The sequence below is a fragment of the Mytilus edulis genome, chromosome 4 (assembly GCF_963676685.1).
Source record: "Mytilus edulis chromosome 4, xbMytEdul2.2, whole genome shotgun sequence".
Taxonomy (NCBI): Eukaryota; Metazoa; Mollusca; class Bivalvia; order Mytilida; family Mytilidae; genus Mytilus; species Mytilus edulis.
This window is the reverse complement of record NC_092347.1, coordinates 92,696,007-92,720,912: the sequence shown is the minus strand read 5'-3', so window position 1 is coordinate 92,720,912 and position 24,906 is coordinate 92,696,007. Positions and strand designations below refer to the sequence as shown.

Below are 24,906 nucleotides of genomic sequence, written 5' to 3'. Positions count from 1 at the left end.
CAAATGTACATGTATGCAAATGCAATTCATACATTTAAAGTACAATGATTGATTGGTAAGTAATTAATGTGGTGTCAGCCTACATGTATGATGGCTAAAGGCGCTAAAGTAAATTAATTTAATGAACATGTAGACTACGTATACATACATAAATACATATCCATCAAATTGTAGGTTAACTTGTATCAAACATGTCATCTTCAACAAAACACTTTTTTAGTAAGATTGACAGGAATAATATAATAAAGAAATATAAACCTTATACAGGAATCATGAAATTATTGAAAGTTATTACACCAGACCCTTTTTCAAACTCAGGTGGATCATCATGGATATATATATCACCAAAGCTTTATCATGTTTATCTTTTTTAATATGCAAAATCTCAATATGATGACAGATGCTGATAACTTTTTTACTTTCTCATATTTAAAATTTTCTTACTCTCATTTATTCAATCAAATAGTACAGGCACTTAAAAATGTTAGTTTAGTTTTGTCAGATAATTCCATGAACTTTGTTGACAAATGATACATACAATGTATGAAATTACAATTGCAAGTACCTGTAACATCATAATAGTTATAAAAATCTTGAAACATTTATAAATTAATATTTTATTTTGTAAATAATCAAATGAAATGATGAAAAAAAAAGTTTTCTTTTCAAATACAATGCTTTACATTAATTCTATTTAATCATTAAACTTTCCTTGAACCACTCATTTTATAAAATATTAATAAAGTATATATTTGGAATAGGATACAAAGCTATACTTAAATTATATGTGTATAATAAGGGCATGGTATAATTTTTCGACATGTAAAATGTACCATACCTTTTCTTCATGAAGCTCTGCAAGGGTTGGTCTGCTTTTGAGTGCATTTGTAGCAGAAAGTAAATTTCTGTAATGATCCACGTGTGGCAGAGCTTCTGTTGTGTATTTTCCAAAAGTTTTATGATTAGTATTAGCATTGACAGATTGATATGTAGCAGTTGGACTTATCGTATCAATATACACATTTATAGAATCCCTGTGAGAATCCTGGCGTTGATAACGGTCTCCTCTATTTTCATTCTCTCTATCAATGGTGTCTTCTGCATCTGATTCAGCTTCTTTGTCTACAGGTTCTGCAAAATCAACCCTAGCCACTTGAAATCGAGATGATGATGGAACCTTTTTCATGTTACCTTCCGTGAGTCTAAAGTCCAAAGTATCTGACGGTTCACCGGCTCCAAGTGAGCCGTTTACTTTCATCTCAGTCATTTTTCACTACACTAAAACTTCTGTCATGCTTCCGTCAAGACCGCCATTTTCCGAATAATCATTACTCTTCTTTGATTGGTCAATGACAAAAAATGTAAACAGCAGCACGTGTTTTGATTATTGCGCAATGCGTAAGCCGGAGAGGTTTAATCTGGTTTGACCGGAAATATGATATAATCAGCATGATTTACCTTTGGCCGTAGGTGCGGTATTATTTCTTTACTGGGGAAGTAAAAGAATGCATCAAAATGTATAATAAGAATTATGCTATCAGGAATTTGTACGGGATAGCCTAAAATGACAATCTGGTTAGGATAGTCTCATTTCATGTTTATATAATAATTGTGTTTACTACCATACTATGATACATAATTTAATGTTAATATGTATGTAAACGTGTTGAAAGATTATCGATTTATTGATCTTGAGTAAAGCATTGTTTTAGAAAACACGAAGAAAAAAATCTAAGAATGTGTGGCCTTATTTTTTTTAGACCACTAACGTCTTTCTTATTAAATTTGATATGTTAATATATTTTCACACATATTAATTTCAGTGTGAGTGTCTGAAACTTTCATTATATTGGTCTTGCGTATTATGATATCCATTCATAAAAGAAAAGCCTTGGGATTTTAAAATATGCGTTACTATAGAGAATATACGGGTTGTGAACTTTACACTGTGGATTAACTTCTATTATGTCCGACAACAAATTAAAATATTTTTTTTCTGTAAAATGTTGAAGCGGGAAACTTCACGAAAAGTGTAAATTAAGGTCTGTTTTTTTTAATGTGGGATTTGGTAGCAAAATTTGGTGCCACAAATATACTGTGTCAATATTTTTTTAGTACACCAGATCCGGATTTCGACAATAAATGTCTCTTCAGTGATGTTAGGGATCGAAACGGTATTTGAAAGGCCACATAAAAACTTAAGTACCCTCATTTTTAGATAGACCATTGAATTTTAAGAGTCAATATAGGACGAAAGGATCATGTAAACCGGAGGGAAAATATGATACAAGCCCAAACGAAAAAATATAAACGGGTCTATTAATTGAAATCTACGTTCAAACCTATGATTGCGTTGGATGAAAACCGCAATTTTTATACGTGTGCATGTAAAACAAATTTCGTCTAGTTCTATATACATCTATATACAACTCGTCTAAACATCAACGGTTACCCAGCATCTATTCCTATATGTATGTACGTCTGAACCAGTGACAACTCTACAACAGATTTGTTAATTGAAAAAAAAAAAAAACATTTAGAATTTTGGGAAATTAAGAAAATAACAAAATTTATAAATATTGAATTGAAATTGTTTTATAACATTATTAGACCCTTCTACAACGAAAGGATTAGGGGCAATAAGGCCCTTATTTGGCCCAAAAATAACAGCAAATTTTAAAGTTATCATACATATTCTTAAATTACTGAAAACTTGTCTAAGGTATAAGGTACTAAGAAAAACAAAACAAATTTGACATCGAACAAGTTACCATGGCAACAAATCATAACCTTTTTGCATATTTTGTTTAATTTCGTGATTTTCCCTGTAGAAGGGTCTAATAATGTTATAAAACTATTTCAATTCAATATTTATATTTTTTTTATTTTCTTAATTTCCCAAATTCTAAATGTTTTTTTTGGTTTTTTTTCAATTTGCTTAATCATAAGAATTAAGCTTATGCCAAAGTCTCATAAAGTTTAATAAGTTGAATCAAGGACATACACTAACATACGTCCTTGGTTGAATACAATGATTATACTTTTTTTTACTATCTCAGTTTTGTTTAAAACTTTAACCCCCAGAGGTTTATTCATGTCACTATAACAGCGATAAATGTTATAATTCGAACTTAAAATAGAGATACACGAAAGCGTCTGTTTGACTCAATCATGCGAGGTTTTTGCAAAAAATAAAATACTAAACTTTTGAAAAAGGCATCGCAAAACCTATTTTCCTAGGAAAAACTGTTTTGATTGATAAAATGATTTATCAGATTACAAGCCATTACCAATTAAATATCTGTATATTTCTAGAATTTGTATCTTGTATGTTAATGATCCGTTGTGAGTAAATTTTTTTCAAACTCGGTCCGTTGAATGTTTAATCATAAGACTGTACGCTGCTAAATATGTAGTGACTTTAGAGATATTTCTTTAAAACTGAATCAGTGTAGCGATAAGTGAACACAACAGGGGTCCAGTTTATAATTATATATACAAATCTATAAGATTGGCGCACTTTTGACCTTTAAACTTTATTTAGACATTAGTCAAATTGCTTGGTCACGTGATCTGTATTTTAATCAGATTACGTTATTGTGGTAAGTATGTGCTTGAATGATGATAATACTGATGTGATATCTATATGTTTGAGAAAAATAAAAGTTTTGGTTGCATGTAATATATGGTAAATCTGATATGATATTTATAACCTCCTACGCTTTAATGCCTTGAATGGCAAGAGAAAGTTCAAACTGGGTTTCAAATGTTCATGATTTATTATTATGAATTATGTATGAACTGATCAAGAGAACACTAAATGTAACATTTGAATATATGAAATGTCTAATAAATGAGCAATACTACCAGAAATATCATTATTGTCATTATATATTAGATGTTATTTTCAGTGGCGGATCCAGAACTTTTCTTAAGGGGGCACAGAGGCGGATTTAGGGGGGGGGGGGCAGGGGTCCCGGGCCCCCATTTTTGGGGGGAAATTTGGTTGCTTATATAGGGAATCACTGAAGCGTGACTGGAGCGGGCCCCCTACAAATTTCTGGATCCGCCATTTGGGCACGCTGACTGACCTAAGGGGGGCCCGCTCCAGTCATGCTTCAATGATTCCCTATATAATCAACCAAATTTTTTCCACGAAAGGGGGGTCCGGGCCCCCCAGGGCCCCCACTGGATCCGCCTATGCTATATCATGATTATGTTTGCTTCTCGGCAGTCTGCATCAAAATATATGTTCAAATACCAAAGTGACTTTTAAGTCACCAGTGTATATAAACTTTGACTGTTTGGAAATACAAATCCTGTGTCCAACCTTTGCTTACCTTGAAAAGAAAGCCTATAAACATGATCTGCATTTTATTCAAATTGGTTTGGAAAAGAAAATTGATCATTTGTTTTAATAAATTATTCAGATTAAAACAAATGTACTTTTCATTTCCGGTACAAATAAGGAAATCAAAACACATCTGTTTTATTTAATGTCTTGTTTTAATAAGATCTTTTATGGGATACAATATTTTTCATGCAAAGTTAAAAATCCATATTGGCGTTCAAATATACAATATAACGAGCGTCGTTATAGATGTAAAGCGACATAAGTCAGTTTTGCGAAGATAGAAATACAGCACGATAACAAAAGTCATAGAGTGCATTCTGTATTTTTTAGGTAGAATAATAAAAATAATTTCATTATGCATTATTCATTACTAAAATTCAATAATAATAAATTATTTCAATTTATATTTTTGCACTTTGAAAACACCGTCCTTCAGCGCGTTCATGCATATGCTTTTTGTTAATGTTTGGCTGATTTAATCACTTAAAACATATAAGAAATCCGCATTTTTATTTAACGGAAGTTTGATCTATATACATACAAAATCCTAACAGACTGTGTTAAAGAGGCATTATCTGTCAAATTCATTTTCACTCATTTGACTCAAATTCTCATATTTCAGTGATTTATAACATACTAAAACGTATATCCAAATTATAAAATGTCTAAAGTTTACAATTTACAATACATGGCCTCGATTTCGTGTGTATTTAAGTCTATATGACATCTGATTAACCATCGAGGTGACCTCCGGGGACTGCCGACAGTCATATAACCCATTTTAAACATAAATAGAGATATAAATAGAGAGTGAACTCTTGGATTTTGCAATTGGATTTTCTTGGTCTGTTTGATTTCATATAATAGCTAAACATTTATGTTGATCATCGTTTTTACCTGTATAAGAAGAAGTTTTTGTGGATCGAATCAGTCAATCAAGTGGTTACCTGTGTTTTACTTTCAATGTTGACATTCTTTTCGTTTTGATAACCGAACACGCCTTATTTATGTGTAACCCAAAGAGCTATATTGAAGGTCACATGAATACGGATTCAATGAGATCGAATAATTCACTTGCAAATGAATAATTCGTCAGAGAATTTTCTAAGCTTATTTTGACAATTTATTATTTCCATTCGAAATTTAGAATGTAAGCAGTGGCGGATCCAGAACTTCTCATAAGGGGAACCCGCTGACTAACCTAAAAGGGGGGGAGTCCAGTCATGCTTCAGTCATTCCCTATATAGTCAACCACATTTTCCCCACGAAAGCCCCCCCCCCCCCCGGGCTCCCTAGATCCGCTTATGGTAAGGACATCATTGATTGTAATTTCACAAAAAAACTGCTTTGATTGGTTTTTGAAAAAAAAATATATTTATGGAAAAATGTTATTTTGAAATATCACTTACCCATACCATGGGTATATCAAGTTTTCGAAAAAGAAACTTTTTGTTAGTATGCCCTGAAATGTGTTTAACAACTCGAAACGTTGGAGAAAATTCCAAACGGCCATGGACGATATAGAATATAGCATAGGCCGCCTGGTTCTACAACATTGGGAGGGGTAAGAAATTAAAACCAATGAAAAGAAAGGTTATCAAACGCCTTGCAATCCGTATGGATCTCCTAGTTGGGCAGCGATGAGAGCAATGTGCATCGGCATATGATATCCAAAATCCGAGGATTTATGATAGACTTGATAGCAGATGAGATTGAGATTGGACGCATGATGCACCATCATCCAACAGGATTTTAAGGAAGTTTAACAGCGTCATTGTTTACTTCGTATGCTATACAAGACAAATTGACAGAACAATGCATGGGGAGCGGGCTTGATTGAAACTTTAGAATTAACTCTTAGTTATGTAACGAAAAATTGACATGCTGTTGAAGAAAACATGGGATCATGGGGTTATTCCGAAACATCTTGGACTAATTATCGTATATAGAAAGAAATATTTTGTTTAGTAAAGGTTGTCCTACGTTTCCAGAAAATTATGATGTCGAAGCACGTGATAAATTTTACTAGTCTATAAACCTTTCAGGATGGGGTGGAGCTAGCGGGCATGATGCTCCCATGAGTGAGGCCCCTCATGGGGGGGTCCTAGTAATCACATAATCACCATTTTTTTGCCAATATAATCACATAATCATTAAATATTTGCTTATCTTTAGTAATCAAATAATCATAAACTAAAAATACAGTCCTAGGTAATCAAATAATCATGAAATATTTGGCTTAATAATCAAATAATCATTAAAAAAACGGCCAAGTAATCACATAATCAAAAACCCCATGAGGGCCCTCATGAGTGCATACGATGCTTTGTTAAGTCAGATGATGACTGGATTGAAATCTGTAAGAGAGGTATTTTGCATGGTGGTGACAAATAAGACAATGATAGCACGGGTGTAATGACAGGCTGTAGGTTGGGTTTTTAGGTAATCCGAGTAATCACTACGATAACCTTAAAAATATAATATTAAAAAAAACCTACTTGTAAATGTGAGAATAAAACTTCTTCATGCAAGTTAAAGCAAAAGACAACATTAATTTTGTTAAAGAAGGTTTTAAAGCAACACACTCATGTACGTTAGATGAGTCAATGTTGGTCAGACCCATTTCATGTATCAGTGAACAAGTCCATACATCAGATATTACAAACAATAGGTTTACTTTTTTAAAAGTACACTGGCAGATGTCATCTAACTTTAACCTCAATCGCATGGTTTAGTGGTTATAGTTAAGTTTTTGTGTTTTGGTCTTTTTTCTAATACTATATGCAATAGATCAACTACATTTGGCGTATCTATAGATACTTTATACGATCAATATTGCAGTCTGGCAGATTTTATTTGACCTTGACTCTATTTTCACGGTTCAGTGTTATTTTTTATGTGTTTGAGTCTATTTTCCTTAAACTATAAGCAATAGGTCAACACTATTTCATGTACGGAATTATCGTAAGGTGTACATGTACAACTAGCAGGCGTCATCTGACCTATTTTATGTTTATGTCTATCTTAAATTCTTACCTCAGGCCTCATTTTAATGGTTCATTGGTCAATATCAAATTATGGTAAAGTTTGTTAGATACTATAAACAACAGGTCAACTATATGAAACACATAAAATAATTTTAAGATGAACAAATCTGTCTGGCATGGTTTTGACCTTGACCTCATTTTCATGATTCATAGGTCAAGGTTAAATTTTCCTAATTTAGTTTGTTTCTTAGAAACTGTAAGAAATATGTGAACTATGTGTATGGAAAGGTTGTAAGGTGTGCACGTACTTCGGTTTGGAATATTCGACAGTGGCCTCATTTTCTTGGATCATGTTAAGTTTATTTGAAACTTGTATTAAAGCTTTATGTTTATGACTAGACTGTATCAACATTAAATCAATGATCAGTAAAGATGTGAGACATTTCCGCAGGGTGTGCACTCTTGTATTTTTTTGGTCTTTTAAAAAATGATGTTTGTGCAGGATTTAGACTCCTGCATACACACGTGTAAAAGTTGCGGTTTAATCCAATGCAACCATAGGTTTCAACGTTGTTTTCAACTGAGACTACTATAACACTACTGTTATAGTAGTCTCAGTTTTCAATTAAGGTTTGTATATCCGCTTGATAAAATCTGTCGTAGAGTTGAACAGAGTTGTCACTGGTTCATGCGGCTTTTTAATATAACTATTTCTGTGACTGCATTCTACATTAATTTGTAAGATCCTCTTCAATAAATAATTCCGCTGATCTGTAATATTCCATCGTCATGCCTTATATATGACCCTCTGGTGTAGGAGTATGGACCTGGACATCATATGTGTTGTTAATTTATAATATTCCTGAACATAAAATACTTGCCGCTGAACGTAAAGCAAACAACCGACAATCTTCACAACATCCTTTCGTATTTTATTCTTTGTCATCTAGCTGTGCTTTCACTCACTGTTTTTTTTATGTCAATCCCTGTTAAAAAAATATTATTCAATTCAAACAAACGTTTAACTGTCGAAAATATTATTTTCTTGAGTGTTTAGCAGAATTCTAACATTTTGGAGGGAAAAAATTGTTTTTGACCCTGAGAAAAAAATGTTTGTTTCCCCCTCAGCTGCCACTATATGTAAAATGCTAAAACTGAAAGAAAAAAATTGCTTTCGACTTGTCGCCAAAAAAATAGTATGGTTGCTGACTTAATAAAGGCGGTTTTATTTAAAAAAAAATATTATATGATCTGTAAACAATGAAAAAAGTCAAAAACAGTGGAAAAACACAGTAAAAAGCGGTTCTGTTTTAAAAACAATAAAGATTTAAAACGCCCCTTTCTGTGTACCGTTAACTTTTGGGATTTTAGCTATAATGGGAGAGAGTAAGGGAAATAATCGAAAAGTAGTAACTAACGTAGACTGGTTCCCGACCGCAATATTAAGTATGTTACACATATACCAATATACTTTGAAATTTATATTTTCGTATCTAATATTTATTATTCTCACAGATTCCGGAATTTTGTTGACAAATATTGTAAAAAAAAAAGAGATATTAACACTTGTTGCCGACCAGTTGAATATATGTATAGCGTTTAACGGCGAGTGTGAATACCGTCCGGTCAACTTTATTTGCTTATAAATATTTTTTTTCACTTATTTTGTTTGATTTTCATAAAATATATTTAAATATCTTTAAGGTCTACAAATATTAAACAAATCTACTGAATAACAAAAAAGTTATGACTATTTATATGTCGTCCGGTCAACCGTCCTGTCACTATCCGGGCAGTCGTCCTGTCATTAGTGCTTCCCAACAAAACGAAACAGAAAGTAGAAAAAACAATCGTATAGGCAGCCGTTGGTAATGCCTATATTTAGAAGCAGGATTATTATCTGCCATTAACTGATTAAGATGGCAGCTCCAGCAATATTGGAAAGATATGTTGCCGCGATGGTGTTGAGTGGTGTAGGTGACGCGATGGGATATAAAAATGGAAGTTGGGAATTCTGTCATTCGGGGATCGATATACACCAGGAAGCCGAAGAATTGGGAGGAATTGAAAAATTGAACATAAAATTAAAAGATTGGATGGTCAGCGATGACACTGTTTTACATTTAGCAACAGCGGAGGCTTATATGGTATTTATGATTTTATAATATATATGTATAACGTGTCAGTACCCAGATTGCACCTATTTTGACAGTTTTTTCATCTACGTTTTTTAGCTCACCTGGCCCGAAGGGCCAAGTGAGCTTTTCTCATCACTTGGCGTCCGGCGTCAGGCGTCGTCGTCGTCCGTCGTCCGTCGTCGTCCGTCGTCGTTAACTTTTACAAAAATCTTCTCCTCTGAAACTACTGGGCCAAATCAAACCAAACTTGGCCACAATCATCATTGGGGTATCTAGTTTAAAAAATGTGTGGCGTGACCCGGTCAACCAACCAAGATGGCCGCCACGGCTAAAAATAGAACATAGGGGTAAAATGCAGTTTTTGGCTTATAACTCAAAAACCAAAGCATTTAGAGCAAATCTGACATTGGGTAAAAATGTTTATCAGGTCAAGATCTATCTGCCCTGAAATTTTCAGATGAATCGGTCAATCGGTTGTTGGGTTGCTGCCCCTGAATTGGTAATTTTGAGGAAATTTTGCTGTTTTTGGTTATTATCTTGAATATTATTATAGATAGAGATAAATTGTAAACAGCAATAATGTTCAGCAAAGTAAGATCTACAAATAAGTCAACATGACCAAAATGGTCAGTTGACCCGTTTAGGAGTTATTGCCCTTTATAGTCAATTTTTAACCATTTTTCGTAAATTAAAGTAATCTTTTACAAAAATCTTCTCCTCTGAAACTACTGGGCCAAATTAATCCAAACTTGGCCACAATCATCTTTGGGGTATCTAGTTTAAAAAATGTGTGGCGTGACCTGGTCAACCAACCAAGATGGCCGCCACGGCTAAAAATAGAACATAGGGGTAAAATGCAGTTTTTGGCTTATAACTCAAAAACCAAAGCATTTAGAGCAAATCTGACATGGGGTAAAAATGTTTATCAGGTCAAGATCTATCTGCCCTGAAATTGTCAGATGAATCGGTCAATCGGTTGTTGGGTTGCTGCCCCTGCAGGGGTTAAAAAATCCACTAGCCCGACGCCCGGGACTACAGTATTTAGGCCTCGGGCAACCAAAACTTGTAACCCAATATGCCCGACGGACCAGTGACAAAAAAATCTTGGCGTTTCTAAAATAGAAAGGGAAACTCATCTCATCACTTTTCTATCTTAGCCAATCAGATTTGACTACGTCATCGGGGATTCCCAGAATTTGAACTGATTTTGTACAAGTTTTTAAATAGAACAAATAACTCCGGATGGATCCCGTACTTTCAATGTCGATGTATCAGTACAGGGGTAGTGTACATTGCTTATGCAACCTGATTGTACCTCCTTCTGAATGATTTATTGCAATATAAATGTGAATCCTTTTTGACAGCAGAAACCTGACTTTTGTTAGATATAACTTTTGAAACACGTGCACATGTTATGGACGTCATTTTGTTTTTGTTTACATACTGTGAAAAAGACTCCAGACCATGATCTAAACATTAACAGTCTTCAGAAAACTTAAACTTTATGCAATAATATTCATCAATCATGATAATCTTCATTGATATTCAAATGAATTCGAGTTTTTAAAGAAATAAAATTTATAACAAATACAATATAAGTTTAGAGACTGTGCTTAGGTTGTAATCTATTTATTTATAGCCCACAATTAGCTTACCTGTGATAAATGTAAATATAGACATTACTGTACTTCGTTTATAAAACAATTATAAAAGACCAAAACTATTGATAGTGATATTTATTCACATAAATATTTGAGGTCATTTAATTTATCTAAATAGTTAGAATTTTAAAACTGAAAACAAATATGAGCATTACATAATTAACCAGCTGATAATTCTTTTACACAAACGTGATGATGTATCTGATATAAACCCTCCAATCCTTTATATACCCATGTATAGCAGTGGTCAAGAATTGTATCATCTTGGGATTTGGTCAACTCATTATTACTGAATATTCAGTAAATATTCAATTATCAATTAATTGAATATATCTGCTAATGTCAGTAATCGGATAGTTTCTGCTAACATAAGTTTTGGGTATCCGATTTGCAAAAATCTACTGTACAATGGAAAAAAATTGTTAACTTTATAGAATTCATTGCAGCAAACTCTGAATTTGTAAGTCATACTAGGGCTAGCAGGTCAGTTTTGCTGGGCTAGTAGTTTTTCCAACAGGGCTAGTAAAATCCTGCTACCAATTAGCCCTGGGCTAGTGAGCTACAACAAAATTTCTTAACCCCTGCCCTGAATTGGTAATTTTGAGGAAATTTTGCTGTTTTTGGTTATTATCTTGAATATTATTATACCCCACGCAACGAAGTTGCGGAGGGTATAATGTTTTTGACCCGTCCGTCCGTCCGTCAGTCCGTCCGTCCGTCCGTCCGTCAGTCCGTCAGTCCTGTTTCTTGTCATCGCAACTCCTCTCAAACCACACAACAGAATTTCACCAACCCTTTTCAGATAATAAGGACATACTATGTAGTTGTGCATATCGACGGGAAATTGCGATTCAATTTTTTTTTCTAGGAGTTACGCCCCTTTGAACTTATTTACTTTAATGTACTACTGCAACAATTTGTCATCGCAAATCCTCTCAAACCACACAACAGAATTTCACGAAACCTTTTCAGATAATAAGGACATACTATGTAGTTGTGCATATCGACGGGAAATTGCGATTCAATTTTTTTTCTAGGAGTTACGCCCCTTTGAACTTATTTACTTTAATGTACTACTGCAACAGTTTGTCATCGCAACTCCTCTCAAACCACACAACAGAATTTCACGAAACCTTTTCAGATAATAAGGACATACTATGTAGTTGTGCATATCGACGGGTTATTGCGATTCAATTTTTTTTCTAGGAGTTACGCCCCTTTGAACTTATTATACGACCGCAAATTTTGAAAAAAATTTCGTCGTATATTGCTATCACGTTGGCGTCGGCGTCGTCGTCGTCGTCGTCGTCGTCGTCGTCGTCGTCCGGCGTCCGAATACTTTTAGTTTTCGCACTCTAACTTTAGTAAAAGTAAATGGAAATCTATGAAATTTTAACACAAGGTTTATGACCACAAAAGGAAGGTTGGTATTGATTTTGGGAGTTTTGGTCCCAACATTTTAGGAATTAGGGGCCAAAAAGGGCCCAAATAAGCATTTTCTTGGTTTTCGCACTATAACTTTAGTTTAAGTTAATAGAAATCTATGAAATTTTGACACAAGGTTTATGACCACAAAAGAACGGTTGGGATTGATTTTGGGAGTTTTGGTCTCAACAGTTTAGGAATTAGGGGCCAAAAAAGGGCCCAAATAAGCATTATTCTTGGTTTTCGCACAATAACATTAGTTTAAGTAAATAGAAATCAATGAAATTTAAACACAATGTTAATGACTACAAAAGGAAGGTTGGTATTGATTTTGGGAGTTTAGGTCCCAACAGTTTAGGAATTAGGGGCCAAAAAGGGACCCAAATAAGCATTTTTCTTGGTTTTCGCACCATAACGTTAGTATAAGTAAATAGAAATCTATGAAATTTAAACACAAGGTTTATGACCATAAAAGAAAGGTTGGGTTTGATTTTGGGAGTTTTGGTCCCAACATAATAAGGGGCCCAAAGGGTCCAAAATCAAACTTTTGTTTGAATTCATCAAAATTGAATAATTGGGGTTCTTTGATATGCTGAATCTAACTGTCATGACTGTGTATGTAGATTCTTAACTTTTGGTCCCGTTTTCAAATTGGTCTACATTAAGGTCCAAAGGGTCCAAAATTAAACTTAGTTTGATTTTGACAAAAAATGAATCAGTTAGGTTCTTTGATATGCTGAATCTAAAAATGTACTTAGATTCTTGATTATTGGCCCAGTTTTCAAGTTGGTCCAAATCGGGGTCCAAAATTAAACTTTGTTTGATTTCATCAAAAATTGAATAAATGGGGTTCTTTGATATACCAAATCTAACTGTGTATGTAGATTCTTCATTTTTGGTCCTGTTTTCAAATTGGTCTACACTAAAGTCCAAAGGGTCCAAAATTAAACTTAGTCTGATTTTAACAAAAATTGAAATCTTGAAGTTCTTTGATATGCTGAACCCAAAAATGTACTTAGATTTTTTATTATGGGCCCAGTTTTCAAGTTGGTCCAAATCAGGATCTAAAATTATTATATTAAGTATTGTGCAATAGCAAGTCTTTTCAATTGCACAGTATTGCGCAATGGCAAGAAATATCTAATTGCACAATATTGTGAAATATCAAATTTTTTTTTAATTAGAGTTATCTTTCTTTGTCCAGAATAGTAAGCAAGAAATATCTAATTGCAAAATATTGTGCAATAGCAATATTTTTTTTTAATTGGAGTTATCTTTCTTTGTCCAGAATCAACTTAAATCTTTGTTATATACAATATACAATGTATATTCACTTTTTACTACCAACTGATAAATTAAAATAATCTTTACCATTCAGTGATAACAAGCAGATTTTTTACATCTTAATATTTTATGATGTATTTAAATGAGTAGTTATTGTTGCAAACTCCATTAGAAATTTTAATTGAGATTAGTTTTGGAATAAGGGAAAGGGGGATGTGATTAAAAAAATTGGGTTCAATTTTTCTCATTTGAAATTTCATAAATAAAAAAGAAAATTTCTTCAAACATTTTTTTGAGAGGATTAATATTCAACAGCATAGTGAATTGCTCTAAGAGAAACAAAAATTTTAAGTTCATTAGAACACATTCATTCTGTGTCAGAAACCTATGCTGTGTCAACTATTTAATCACAATCCAAATTTAGAGCTGAATCCAGCTTGAATGTTGTGTCCATACTTGCCCTAACCGTTCAGGGTTCAACCTCTGCGGTCGTATAAAGCTACGCCCTGCGGAGCATCTGGTTTACTTTAATGTACTACTGCAACAGTTTGTCATCGCAACTCCTCTCAAACCACACAACAGAATTTCACGAAACCTTTTCAGATAATAAGGACATACTATGTAGTTGTGCATATCGACGGGAAATTGCGATTAAATTTTTTTTCTAGGAGTTACGCCCCTTTGAACTTATTTACTTTAATGTACTACTGCAACAGTTTGTCATCGCAACTCCTCTCAAACCACACAACAGAATTTCATGAAACTTTGTAGATAATAAGGACATACTATGTAGATGTGCATATCAACAGGAAATTACGGTTCAATTTTTTTTCTAGGAGTTATGCCCCTTTGAACTTATTTGCTTCAATGTACTTCTGCAACAGTTTGTCATCTCAACTCCTCAGAAAACACACAACATAATTTCATGAAATTTTGTAGATAATAAGGACATACTATATATATTGACAGGAAATTATTATTCAATATTTTTTCTTATACAATTTTTTTTTCTTATACTTATTTAATTTCTCCAATGACAATGTGGGGACGTGGGGTATGTGAGCGTGCTCACTAAGGTTCTTTAATTATAGATAGAGATAAATTGTAAACAGCAATAATGTTCAGCAAAGTAAGATCTACAAATAAGTCAACATGACCAAAATGGTCAGTTGACCCGTTTAGGAGTTATTGACCTTTATAGTCAATTTTTAACCATTTTTCGTAAATTAAAGTAATCCTTTACAAAAATCTTCTCCTCTGCAACTACTGGGCCAAATTAATCCAAACTTGGCCACAATCATCTTTGGGGTATCTAGTTTATAAAATGTGTGGCGTGACCTGGTCAACCAACCAAGATGGCCGCCACCGCTAAAAATAGAACATAGGGGTAAAATGCAGTTTTTGGCTTATAACTCAAAAACCAAAGCATTTTGAGGAAATCTGACATGGGATAAAAATGTTTATCAGGTCAAGATCTATCTGCCCTGAAATTTTCAGATGAATCGGTCAATCGGTTGTTGGGTTGCTGCCCCTGAATTGGTAATTTTGAGGAAATTTTGCTGTTTTTGGTTATTATCTTGAATATTATTATAGATAGAGATAAATTGTAAACAGCAATAATGTTCAGCAAAGTAAGATCTACAAATAAGTCAACATGACCAAAATGGTCAGTTGACCCGTTTAGGAGTTATTGCCCTTTATAGTCAATTTTTAACCATTTTTCGTAAATTAGAGTAATCCTTTACAAAAATCTTCTCCTCTGCAACTACTGGGCCAAATTAATCCAAACTTGGCCACAATCATCTTTGGGGTATCTAGTTAAAAAATGTGTGGCGTGACCTGGTCAACCAACCAAGATGGCCGCCACCGCTAAAAATAGAACATAGGGGTAAAATGCAGTTTTTGGCTTATAACTCAAAAACCAAAGCATTTTGAGGAAATCTGACAGGTATAAAAATGTTTATCAGGTCAAGATCTATCTGCCCTGAAATTTTCAGATGAATCGGTCAATCGGTTGTTGGGTTGCTGCCCCTGAATTGGTAATTTTGAGGAAATTTTGCTGTTTTTGGTTATTATCTTGAATATTATTATAGATAGAGATAAATTGTAAACAGCAATAATGTTCAGCAAAGTAAGATCTACAAATAAGTCAACATGACCAAAATGGTCAGTTGACCCGTTTAGGAGTTATTGCCCTTTATAGTCAATTTTTAACCATTTTTCGTAAATTAAAGTAATCCTTTACAAAAATCTTCTCCTCTGCAACTACTGGGCCAAATTAATCCAAACTTGGCCACAATCATCTTTGGGGTATCTAGTTTATAAAATGTGTGGCGTGACCTGGTCAACCAACCAAGATGGCCGCCACCGCTAAAAATAGAACATAGGGGTAAAATGCAGTTTTTGGCTTATAACTCAAAAACCAAAGCATTTTGAGCAAATCTGACATGGGATAAAAATGTTTATCAGGTCAAGATCTATCTGCCCTGAAATTTTCAGATGAATCGGTCAATCGGTTGTTGGGTTGCTGCCCCTGAATTGGTAATTTTGAGGAAATTTTGCTGTTTTTGGTTATTATCTTGAATATTATTATAGATAGAGATAAATTGTAAACAGCAATAATGTTCAGCAAAGTAAGATCTACAAATAAGTCAACATGACCAAAATGGTCAGTTGACCCGTTTAGGAGTTATTGCCCTTTATAGTCAATTTTTAACCATTTTTCGTAAATTAGAGTAATCCTTTACAAAAATCTTCTCCTCTGCAACTACTGGGCCAAATTAATCCAAACTTGGCCACAATCATCTTTGGGGTATCTAGTTAAAAAATGTGTGGCGTGACCTGGTCAACCAACCAAGATGGCCGCCACCGCTAAAAATAGAACATAGGGGTAAAATGCAGTTTTTGGCTTATAACTCAAAAACCAAAGCATTTTGAGGAAATCTGACAGGTATAAAAATGTTTATCAGGTCAAGATCTATCTGCCCTGAAATTTTCAGATGAATCGGTCAATCGGTTGTTGGGTTGCTGCCCCTGAATTGGTAATTTTGAGGAAATTTTGCTGTTTTTGGTTATTATCTTGAATATTATTATAGATAGAGATAAATTGTAAACAGCAATAATGTTCAGCAAAGTAAGATCTACAAATAAGTCAACATGACCAAAATGGTCAGTTGACCCGTTTAGGAGTTATTGCCCTTTATAGTCAATTTTTAACCATTTTTCGTAAATTAAAGTAATCCTTTACAAAAATCTTCTCCTCTGCAACTACTGGGCCAAATTAATCCAAACTTGGCCACAATCATCTTTGGGGTATCTAGTTTATAAAATGTGTGGCGTGACCTGGTCAACCAACCAAGATGGCCGCCACCGCTAAAAATAGAACATAGGGGTAAAATGCAGTTTTTGGCTTATAACTCAAAAACCAAAGCATTTTGAGCAAATCTGACATGGGATAAAAATGTTTATCAGGTCAAGATCTATCTGCCCTGAAATTTTCAGATGAATCGGTCAATCGGTTGTTGGGTTGCTGCCCCTGAATTGGTAATTTTGAGGAAATTTTGCTGTTTTTGGTTATTATCTTGAATATTATTATAGATAGAGATAAATTGTAAACAGCAATAATGTTCAGCAAAGTAAGATCTACAAATAAGTCAACATGACCAAAATGGTCAGTTGACCCGTTTAGGAGTTATTGCCCTTTATAGTCAATTTTTAACCATTTTTCGTAAATTAGAGTAATCCTTTACAAAAATCTTCTCCTCTGCAACTACTGGGCCAAATTAATCCAAACTTGGCCACAATCATCTTTGGGGTATCTAGTTAAAAAATGTGTGGCGTGACCTGGTCAACCAACCAAGATGGCCGCCACCGCTAAAAATAGAACATAGGGGTAAAATGCAGTTTTTGGCTTATAACTCAAAAACCAAAGCATTTTGAGGAAATCTGACATGGGATAAAAATGTTTATCAGGTCAAGATCTATCTGCCCTGAAATTTTCAGATGAATCGGTCAATCGGTTGTTGGGTTGCTGCCCCTGAATTGGTAATTTTGAGGAAATTTTGCTGTTTTTGGTTATTATCTTGAATATTATTATAGATAGAGATAAACTGTAAACAGCAATAATGTTCAGCAAAGTAAGATCTACAAATAAGTCAACATGACCAAAATGGTCAGTTGACCCGTTTAGGAGTTATTGCCCTTTATAGTCAATCTTTAACCATTTTTCATAAATCTAAGTAATCTTTTACAAAATCTCCACTGAAACTACTAGGCCACAATCATCTTTGGGGTATCTAGTTTGAAAAATGTGTCCGATGACCTGGCCATTCAACCAAGATGGCCGCCACGGCTAAAAATAGAACATAGGGGTAAAATGCAGTTTTTGGCTTATAACTATGAAACCAAAGCATCTAGAGCAAATCTGACAAAAAGTTAAATTGTTAATCAAGTCAATATCTATCTGCCCTGAATTTTTCAGATGAATTGGACAACTGGTTGTTGGGTTGCTGCCCTCCAATTGGTAATTTTTAAAGAAATTTTGCCGTTTTTGGTTATCTTGAATACTATTATAGATAGCGATAAACTGTAAACAGCAATAATGTTCAGCAAAGTAAGATCTACAAATAAGTCAACATGACCTAAATGGTCAATTGACCCCTTAAGGAGTTATTGCCCTTTATAGTCAATTTTTAACAATTTTCATTAATTTGGTAAATTTATGTAAATTTTTACCAAATATAGTTCTCTGTTACTAATGGGCAAAGTTCATTATAGATATAATTGTAAGAAGCAAAATCGTTCAGTAAAGTAAGAACTTCAAACACATCACCATCACCAAAATACAATTTTGTCATGAATCCATTTGTGTCCTTTGTTTAATATGCACATAGACCAAGGTGAGCGACACAGGCTCTTTAGAGCCTCTAGTTTATGATAAAGACAAAAATGTCCATTCTGTGTTTATTTTGTAGCCGTATCCTTCTTTATTATAAAGGTACACCAATTTGATTTTTATTCCATATGGAATAATAGAAAAATTGGTCTAAACTGACCTCCAAACCATCAATGATTCTGAAATGAGGAGTACCCAAATTGCATCCATGCTTAAATTCACATCGTCAGAAGTCTAATAACAGAGCTTTTGTTTAATTTCTTCAAATATTTTGAACAATTGGATATTAGTCCATGCTTACTCTTCATTATTTTTTAAGTGGATACTTGTAACATATTGTATTTGCTCATTTTAAAAAGATGACGTTTTGATGACGTCGCATGGCGACGTTTCAGTACATTTTGCTGTTTCAGTAAATACTTCATCTGTTGATAAATACTGTGAACGTTTTATGCATATCTAAATAGTGTTACCTATGTTGAAAGATGTGCTTAGTATCAAATCATAAAAATACAAATTGTTTAGTCTCTAGGAAATCTTGTAAGATTTTCGCTGCTAGTTTTGCTAAATAGGTGCAATTTGGGTACTCGGTGCAATTTGGGTACCGTTACGTTATGTGTCTTTAAATTATTAATTTGAAGTTGAGTATGGTTATCATATCTAATTACACCTTATATTAGAATGCCAGCTTTTGATTGACTGATAGCCAGTGTATTTTTCGCATATTCTAACATTTCTTCCTCATTTCAAACGAATCTGACTGTTTTTCACCACTGCCGGTGAATATGCCTCAAATACCATGGTATTTGCCATTTTGGATATTCCTTTTTTACCCTCTCGAGCATTTTCTCGCCAATTTTTCGGATATGACGTTACATAAAGACAGCGCGAACGCGTATAAGTACATGTATAGTTCCCGCGGTATATTTTATGATAGTACTTGTCCTCAAATAAATATTTCCTTTTCCTAGTACAGAGAGTTTTAATTAAAATTCATTCGGTGTAATTAAACAGATATATCATGTTATGGAGGGGTATTTGCAAAAAATACAAGTCTTGGGACAAAATTTGCCTTGCCTAGCGGCTCGGAAAATTTAAGTCCCTCGACTTGTATTTTTCGCAAATACCCCTCCATAACATGATAGTATGAAATTCAAAACAGTGTAGCTGTGGCCATTGATTGACACATTAAAATCATTCATTGACTGGGACAATTTAGGTGAACGTTTGTATGTAACGACCAATGCTCACTATGTACTTTTTAAAGAAACTTAAACTATGGGGTCACCAAAGGTTCTCAAAACCTAAATAAAGTAATTCGAAAAATCAATCAGAAATAACACGATATTTTGATTTATATCAATTATATAAATCAAAACACAAAGTTTATTCCTGATTAATTTTTCGAATTATTTTATAATTAAAGGCGTTACGAAACCTTTGGTGACCCCACAGTTTAAATGTCTATCGTAGGTACGTCATGAACAGTGGTTGTTACAGACAAACGTTCACGTAAATTGTCCCAGTCAATGGATGATTTTGATGGGTCAATCAATGGCCACAGTTACACTGTTTTGAATTTCATACTATATCTGTTCAAAATATCATTTCAGATATCTAAAGTATATTCTTGGTGTAAATAAAAAAAATCCTCAAATCTAGCAGTGTTATCAAGGTTGCAAGATTTCCTCTCAAGTTATTTTTCTGTCATCATATATTTGGTAATTAGTTATCAAAGGTACCAGGATTATGATTTAGTACGCCAGTCACGCGCGTTTCGTCTACATAAGACTCATCAGTGACGCTCATATCAAAATATTTATATAGCCAAACAACATTGAGGATCCAAAATTCCATAATGTTGTGCCAAATACGGCTAAGGTTATCTATATAGACATAGGAAGATGTGTTGTGAGTGCCAATGAGACAACTCTCCATCCAAATAACAATTTTAAGAAAGTAAACCGTTATAGGTCAATGTATGGCCTTCAACACGGAGCCTTTGCTCACACCGAACAACAAGCTGTAAAGGGCCCCAAAATTACTAGGGTAAAACCAATCAAACGGGAAAACCAACGGTCTTATCTATGCCTGGATAAGAAAATTATAAAAATGACCACATTATTGATATTCATGTCAACACCGAAGTGTTGACTACTGGGCTGGTGATACCTTCGGGGACGAAACGTCCACCAGCAGTGGCATCGACCCAGTGTTGTAAACAGTTATCAAAGGTACCAGGATTATAATTTAGTACGCCAGACGCGCGTTACAGGCTTAACAAATTGGACGAAGGGTTACTTTATGATGCTTAAATGTTTGTAATAACATTTTAGATGCAGGAAACATTAATTGTTGGTATTCATCTATGAGATATGTACTTCTATCACTTGATATACAAAATTAAAATACAAAGCTCAATAAATTAATTAAATTTGTAAAATGTAAACTTTGTAACAGTTTTAAAACATTTTGGGTGATCAAAAGATCAGATACCTTATCACAAGGTAATAGTAAATTAGAAAATTATTTCAACCTCAAGACTGACTTCGTATTAAAGGAGGCTTATTTATCAATTAAATAATTTAGTATAAGAAGAGCTACATGTAAAATGAGAATAAGTGCTCATGATCTTAGAATTGAGAAAGATAGATATAGTAAAAAAAACATAGAGAGAACTCAACGTCTATGTCATCAATGCTTATCACATGGATCAAATTCTCTTGAAGATAAGACCCATTTTACAGTAAGTTGTCCTTTATATAATGCACAGAGGATATTATTATTTGAGTAAAGTAAACACTTTTTGTCCTAATTTTAAAGAACTACCTAAGTATAAAAGAAAAATTCTGGCTGTTCACAAATGACCATTTACCAACTCTCATGTGCCTAGGAAGTTACATTATTAAAGGTTAAGAAATAGGATCCAGATGAAAACAAAATATATAAAATATTTTTATTGCAGATGAGATTTGATATATTAGTTATGTAAGACACATGTTGTGTTAGGCTCTGATCCTGTCCATAATGTTATAGTATGGTATTATATAGGTTTCTGTTTAATTTTCCCCCCCCAATCATATTGTGCATAATCATGATAATATTGGTGTTAAATGATGCCATTTGTGGGTTCTTGATTAAATTAATAAAATTCTTATCTAATCTTATCTTATCTTATAGATAGAAAGTTCAAACGAGATAGAACATACCAAATAAGCTTTTTGCTGTTTACAATCTAAGGAGGGGGGTCATCTAAATTACGTACTTTGTTAAGTTTGAGCACCAACATATTCTTAATCTGCCTGTCCCTATTCAAGAGCTTGTAATTATGCCCCTTTATAAATTGAAAAATTGCTGAATTTTTCGTTTCCGTTCTCTGATGTAAGTTTGCCTCAACCAAATGTTTTTGAAATTTATACATAATACTTATTACCACAAGAGACATGAACGTCACTTTTACCTTTCTTCAGTTATGTCCCTAGCCTTTATAACTTTCTATGATAACTTTCTATGCTATGCAAGCGTGAGCATGATATGTGTGCCATGGCATGGACACATTTCTCATTTATTTAGGAACGAGTTACACAGGTATACAAACATTCAAATAAAAGAAAATTACTTTTGGTGTCGGCAAATATAAAAAAAAAATATAAAAAAGAAGATATTCCTTTATTGGGTCGGTTAAATACTAGTAGTCCATAATTTTCATATAGCACCTTACGATAGGAATAATTTCTTTGTTAAAGTTGTTTTGATAATTTACAGGAAACGAAAGACACAAAAGACAAAGAAAATTTATATAGGCATATTGCAGAAAAATACAAAGAAGGTATGCGCAACATGAGTGGAAGGGCACCTGGTCCAACAACAATGAACTCTTGCCATATGCTGAAACCTGCAAGAGAAAAGGGATATGAAATTCCATTTAATCCACGAGGTGGTGGCTGTGGCGCTGCGATGCGGGCAATGTGTATTGGTCTTAGATATCCTAACCCAGATCAACTATCCGATTTGATCGCCGATAGCATAGAATCCGGACGTATGACTCATCACCACCCAACGGGATTTCTAGGAGGTTTAGCTGCCGCTTTGTTTACATCTTACGCCATACAGAACAAGTCAGTAGAGCAGTGGGGTGCAGGTTTAATGGAAACCCTAACTCTTGCTCGTAAGTACATCAAGGAGAGGGGTCACGCGGTTAATGAGAATTTAAAAGAATGGGGATATTTTGAAAATGCATGGAAAAATTATTTAGAAACACGAAACATTACATCTGGGAAAACTCTACCGATATTCCCCTCAGAGTATGGAATCAAAGAACGTGATAAATTTTACAAATCTGTAAGTTTTTCTGGTTGGGGTGGGGCTAGTGGACATGATGCTCCAATGATTGCATATGATGCTATACTCGGCTCGGGTGATAGTTGGATTGAAATATGTAAAAGAGGTATTTTACATTCTGGAGATAACGACAGCACAGGAGTTATGGCAGGATGCTGGTTTGGAGCAATGTATGGATTTTTGGGAGTTCCCGATAATCACCATAAAAAACTTGAATTCCGAAAACGTCTAGAAAAGGCAGGAGAAAAGCTTTACAAAATGACACATTCAGGTAAAGAACAACAATCATCGAGCATACCATTTCAAACAGAAGGCCATGACAAAGCTAAGACTTGTAGTGATTCAAACCAACAAAGTCCTGTAGATAATAAAATGTCTGAGACATTAAGTCAAGGGAATGAGGTAGGAGATACAAACACTGAAACTGTAGAAGGCGGAACACTCGAATCTAAGAACAATGAACATGTTGAAGTACGAGACAGCAACGCAGAACCAGTAGAGGTTGGCGAAGACAGTTCAAAACAATCAATTATCCAGGATACAGAAAAGAAAGTAACAGAAAAAGTTACAACTAATGTTTGACGCACTGTCTGGAATTTTTATACAAGTATATATTTTTTATTCAGGCAACCAAATACACTGTATGTATTCTTAGCATGCCATTATTCTCTTGAATCGTTTGGAATATAGGTGATATCTGTAATTACTTTGAAAAATAAATTGATTTAGATATACAAAAAAAGTAAAATTACAAAAATAACTAACTCCATGTAAAATTCAAAATAGAAAGTCCTTAATCAAATGGCAAAATCAAAAGCTCAAAGACAAACACATCAAACGAATGGATAACAAATGTCATATGCCTGACTTGGTATAGACATTTGTTTATGCAGAAAAAGGTGGATTAAACCTGGTTTTATAGCTAGCTGAACCCCTCAATTGTATTACAGTCACATCAAATCCTATAATATAAACAAATATGTGTGAACAAAACAAACAGACATAATAGATAAAAATATTTAAAAAAAAAGATGTACAGCAGTCAAGTAAGCTAATTATAAAGATAAAGTAATGATATAAGTATCTTTTATCTTAAAAGCTGTATGTTCAAGAAAGTCTAAATAAACATACAAAATGGTATAATAATTGCACTTTTTATAGAATGTAGAATAACAAAAATACCAAACTCCATGTAAAATTCAAAAAGAAAAGTCTCTTATCAAATGGCAAAATCAAAAGCTCTAACACACCAAAACAAATTGAAAATAACTGTCACATTCCTGACTTGATACAGGCATTTCTTTGTGTACAAAATGGTGGATTAATTATGATTTTTTATAACTAGACTAACCTCTCAATTGTAAGACAGTCGCAAAAACTCCATTACTTTGACAACAATGTGTAAACAAAACAAACAGAATTTGGAGTTTAGTATGGCGTTCGTTATCACCGAACTAGTATATATATTTGTTTAGGGGCCAGCTGAAGCACGCCTCCGGGTGCGGGAGTTTCTCGCTGCATTGAAGACCTGTTGGTGACCTGCTTTTTTCTGTTCCATGCATTCCGACACATTCCCATTTCCATTCTCAATTTTAGACAAAAAATGTATATATGTCAAAAATTAGGGCACAGTCAACATTGTGTTAAAATTTTAATCACTAAAAAAACAAATATGTCAAGTTGAACAAAGAAAAACAAAATGGTATATCGTCGCTGTTATGCAAAAACCTCGTATCTAAGGTTTTCATAATTTTACACCAGGCAATAAAAACTGATTTTTTTTATCGATTATTTAGAATTAAATATTTATGTTCCAATGTAT

At 33.7% G+C, this 24,906-nt stretch overlaps 2 protein-coding genes across 5 annotated transcripts in view; one reads left to right on the top strand and one right to left on the bottom strand.

Moving 5' to 3' along the window:
• LOC139521080 (solute carrier family 12 member 2-like) overlaps positions 1 to 1,849 on the bottom strand; it is a 55,184-nt gene extending 53,335 nt beyond the window's left edge. For 3 of the 4 annotated variants that reach the window (XM_071314338.1, XM_071314340.1, XM_071314342.1), the window contains exon 1: positions 839 to 1,338. In XM_071314338.1, coding sequence (XP_071170439.1) covers positions 839 to 1,267 — 429 coding nt within the window. In that variant the 5' untranslated portion in view covers positions 1,268 to 1,338. Of the gene's footprint in view, positions 1 to 838 lie in introns of all 4 variants that reach the window. The other variant, XM_071314341.1, reaches the window with a different exon arrangement.
• Positions 1,850 to 8,761: 6,912 nt separating this feature from the next.
• On the top strand, positions 8,762 to 23,826 carry LOC139521078 (ADP-ribosylhydrolase ARH1-like). Its single transcript, XM_071314337.1, has 2 exons — positions 8,762 to 9,488; positions 22,509 to 23,826. The coding sequence occupies exons 1-2, from the start codon at positions 9,261 to 9,263 to the stop codon at positions 23,664 to 23,666; spliced, it is 1,386 nt and encodes a 461-aa protein (XP_071170438.1). The 5' UTR covers positions 8,762 to 9,260; the 3' UTR covers positions 23,667 to 23,826.
• Positions 23,827 to 24,906: the final 1,080 nt, after the last annotated feature.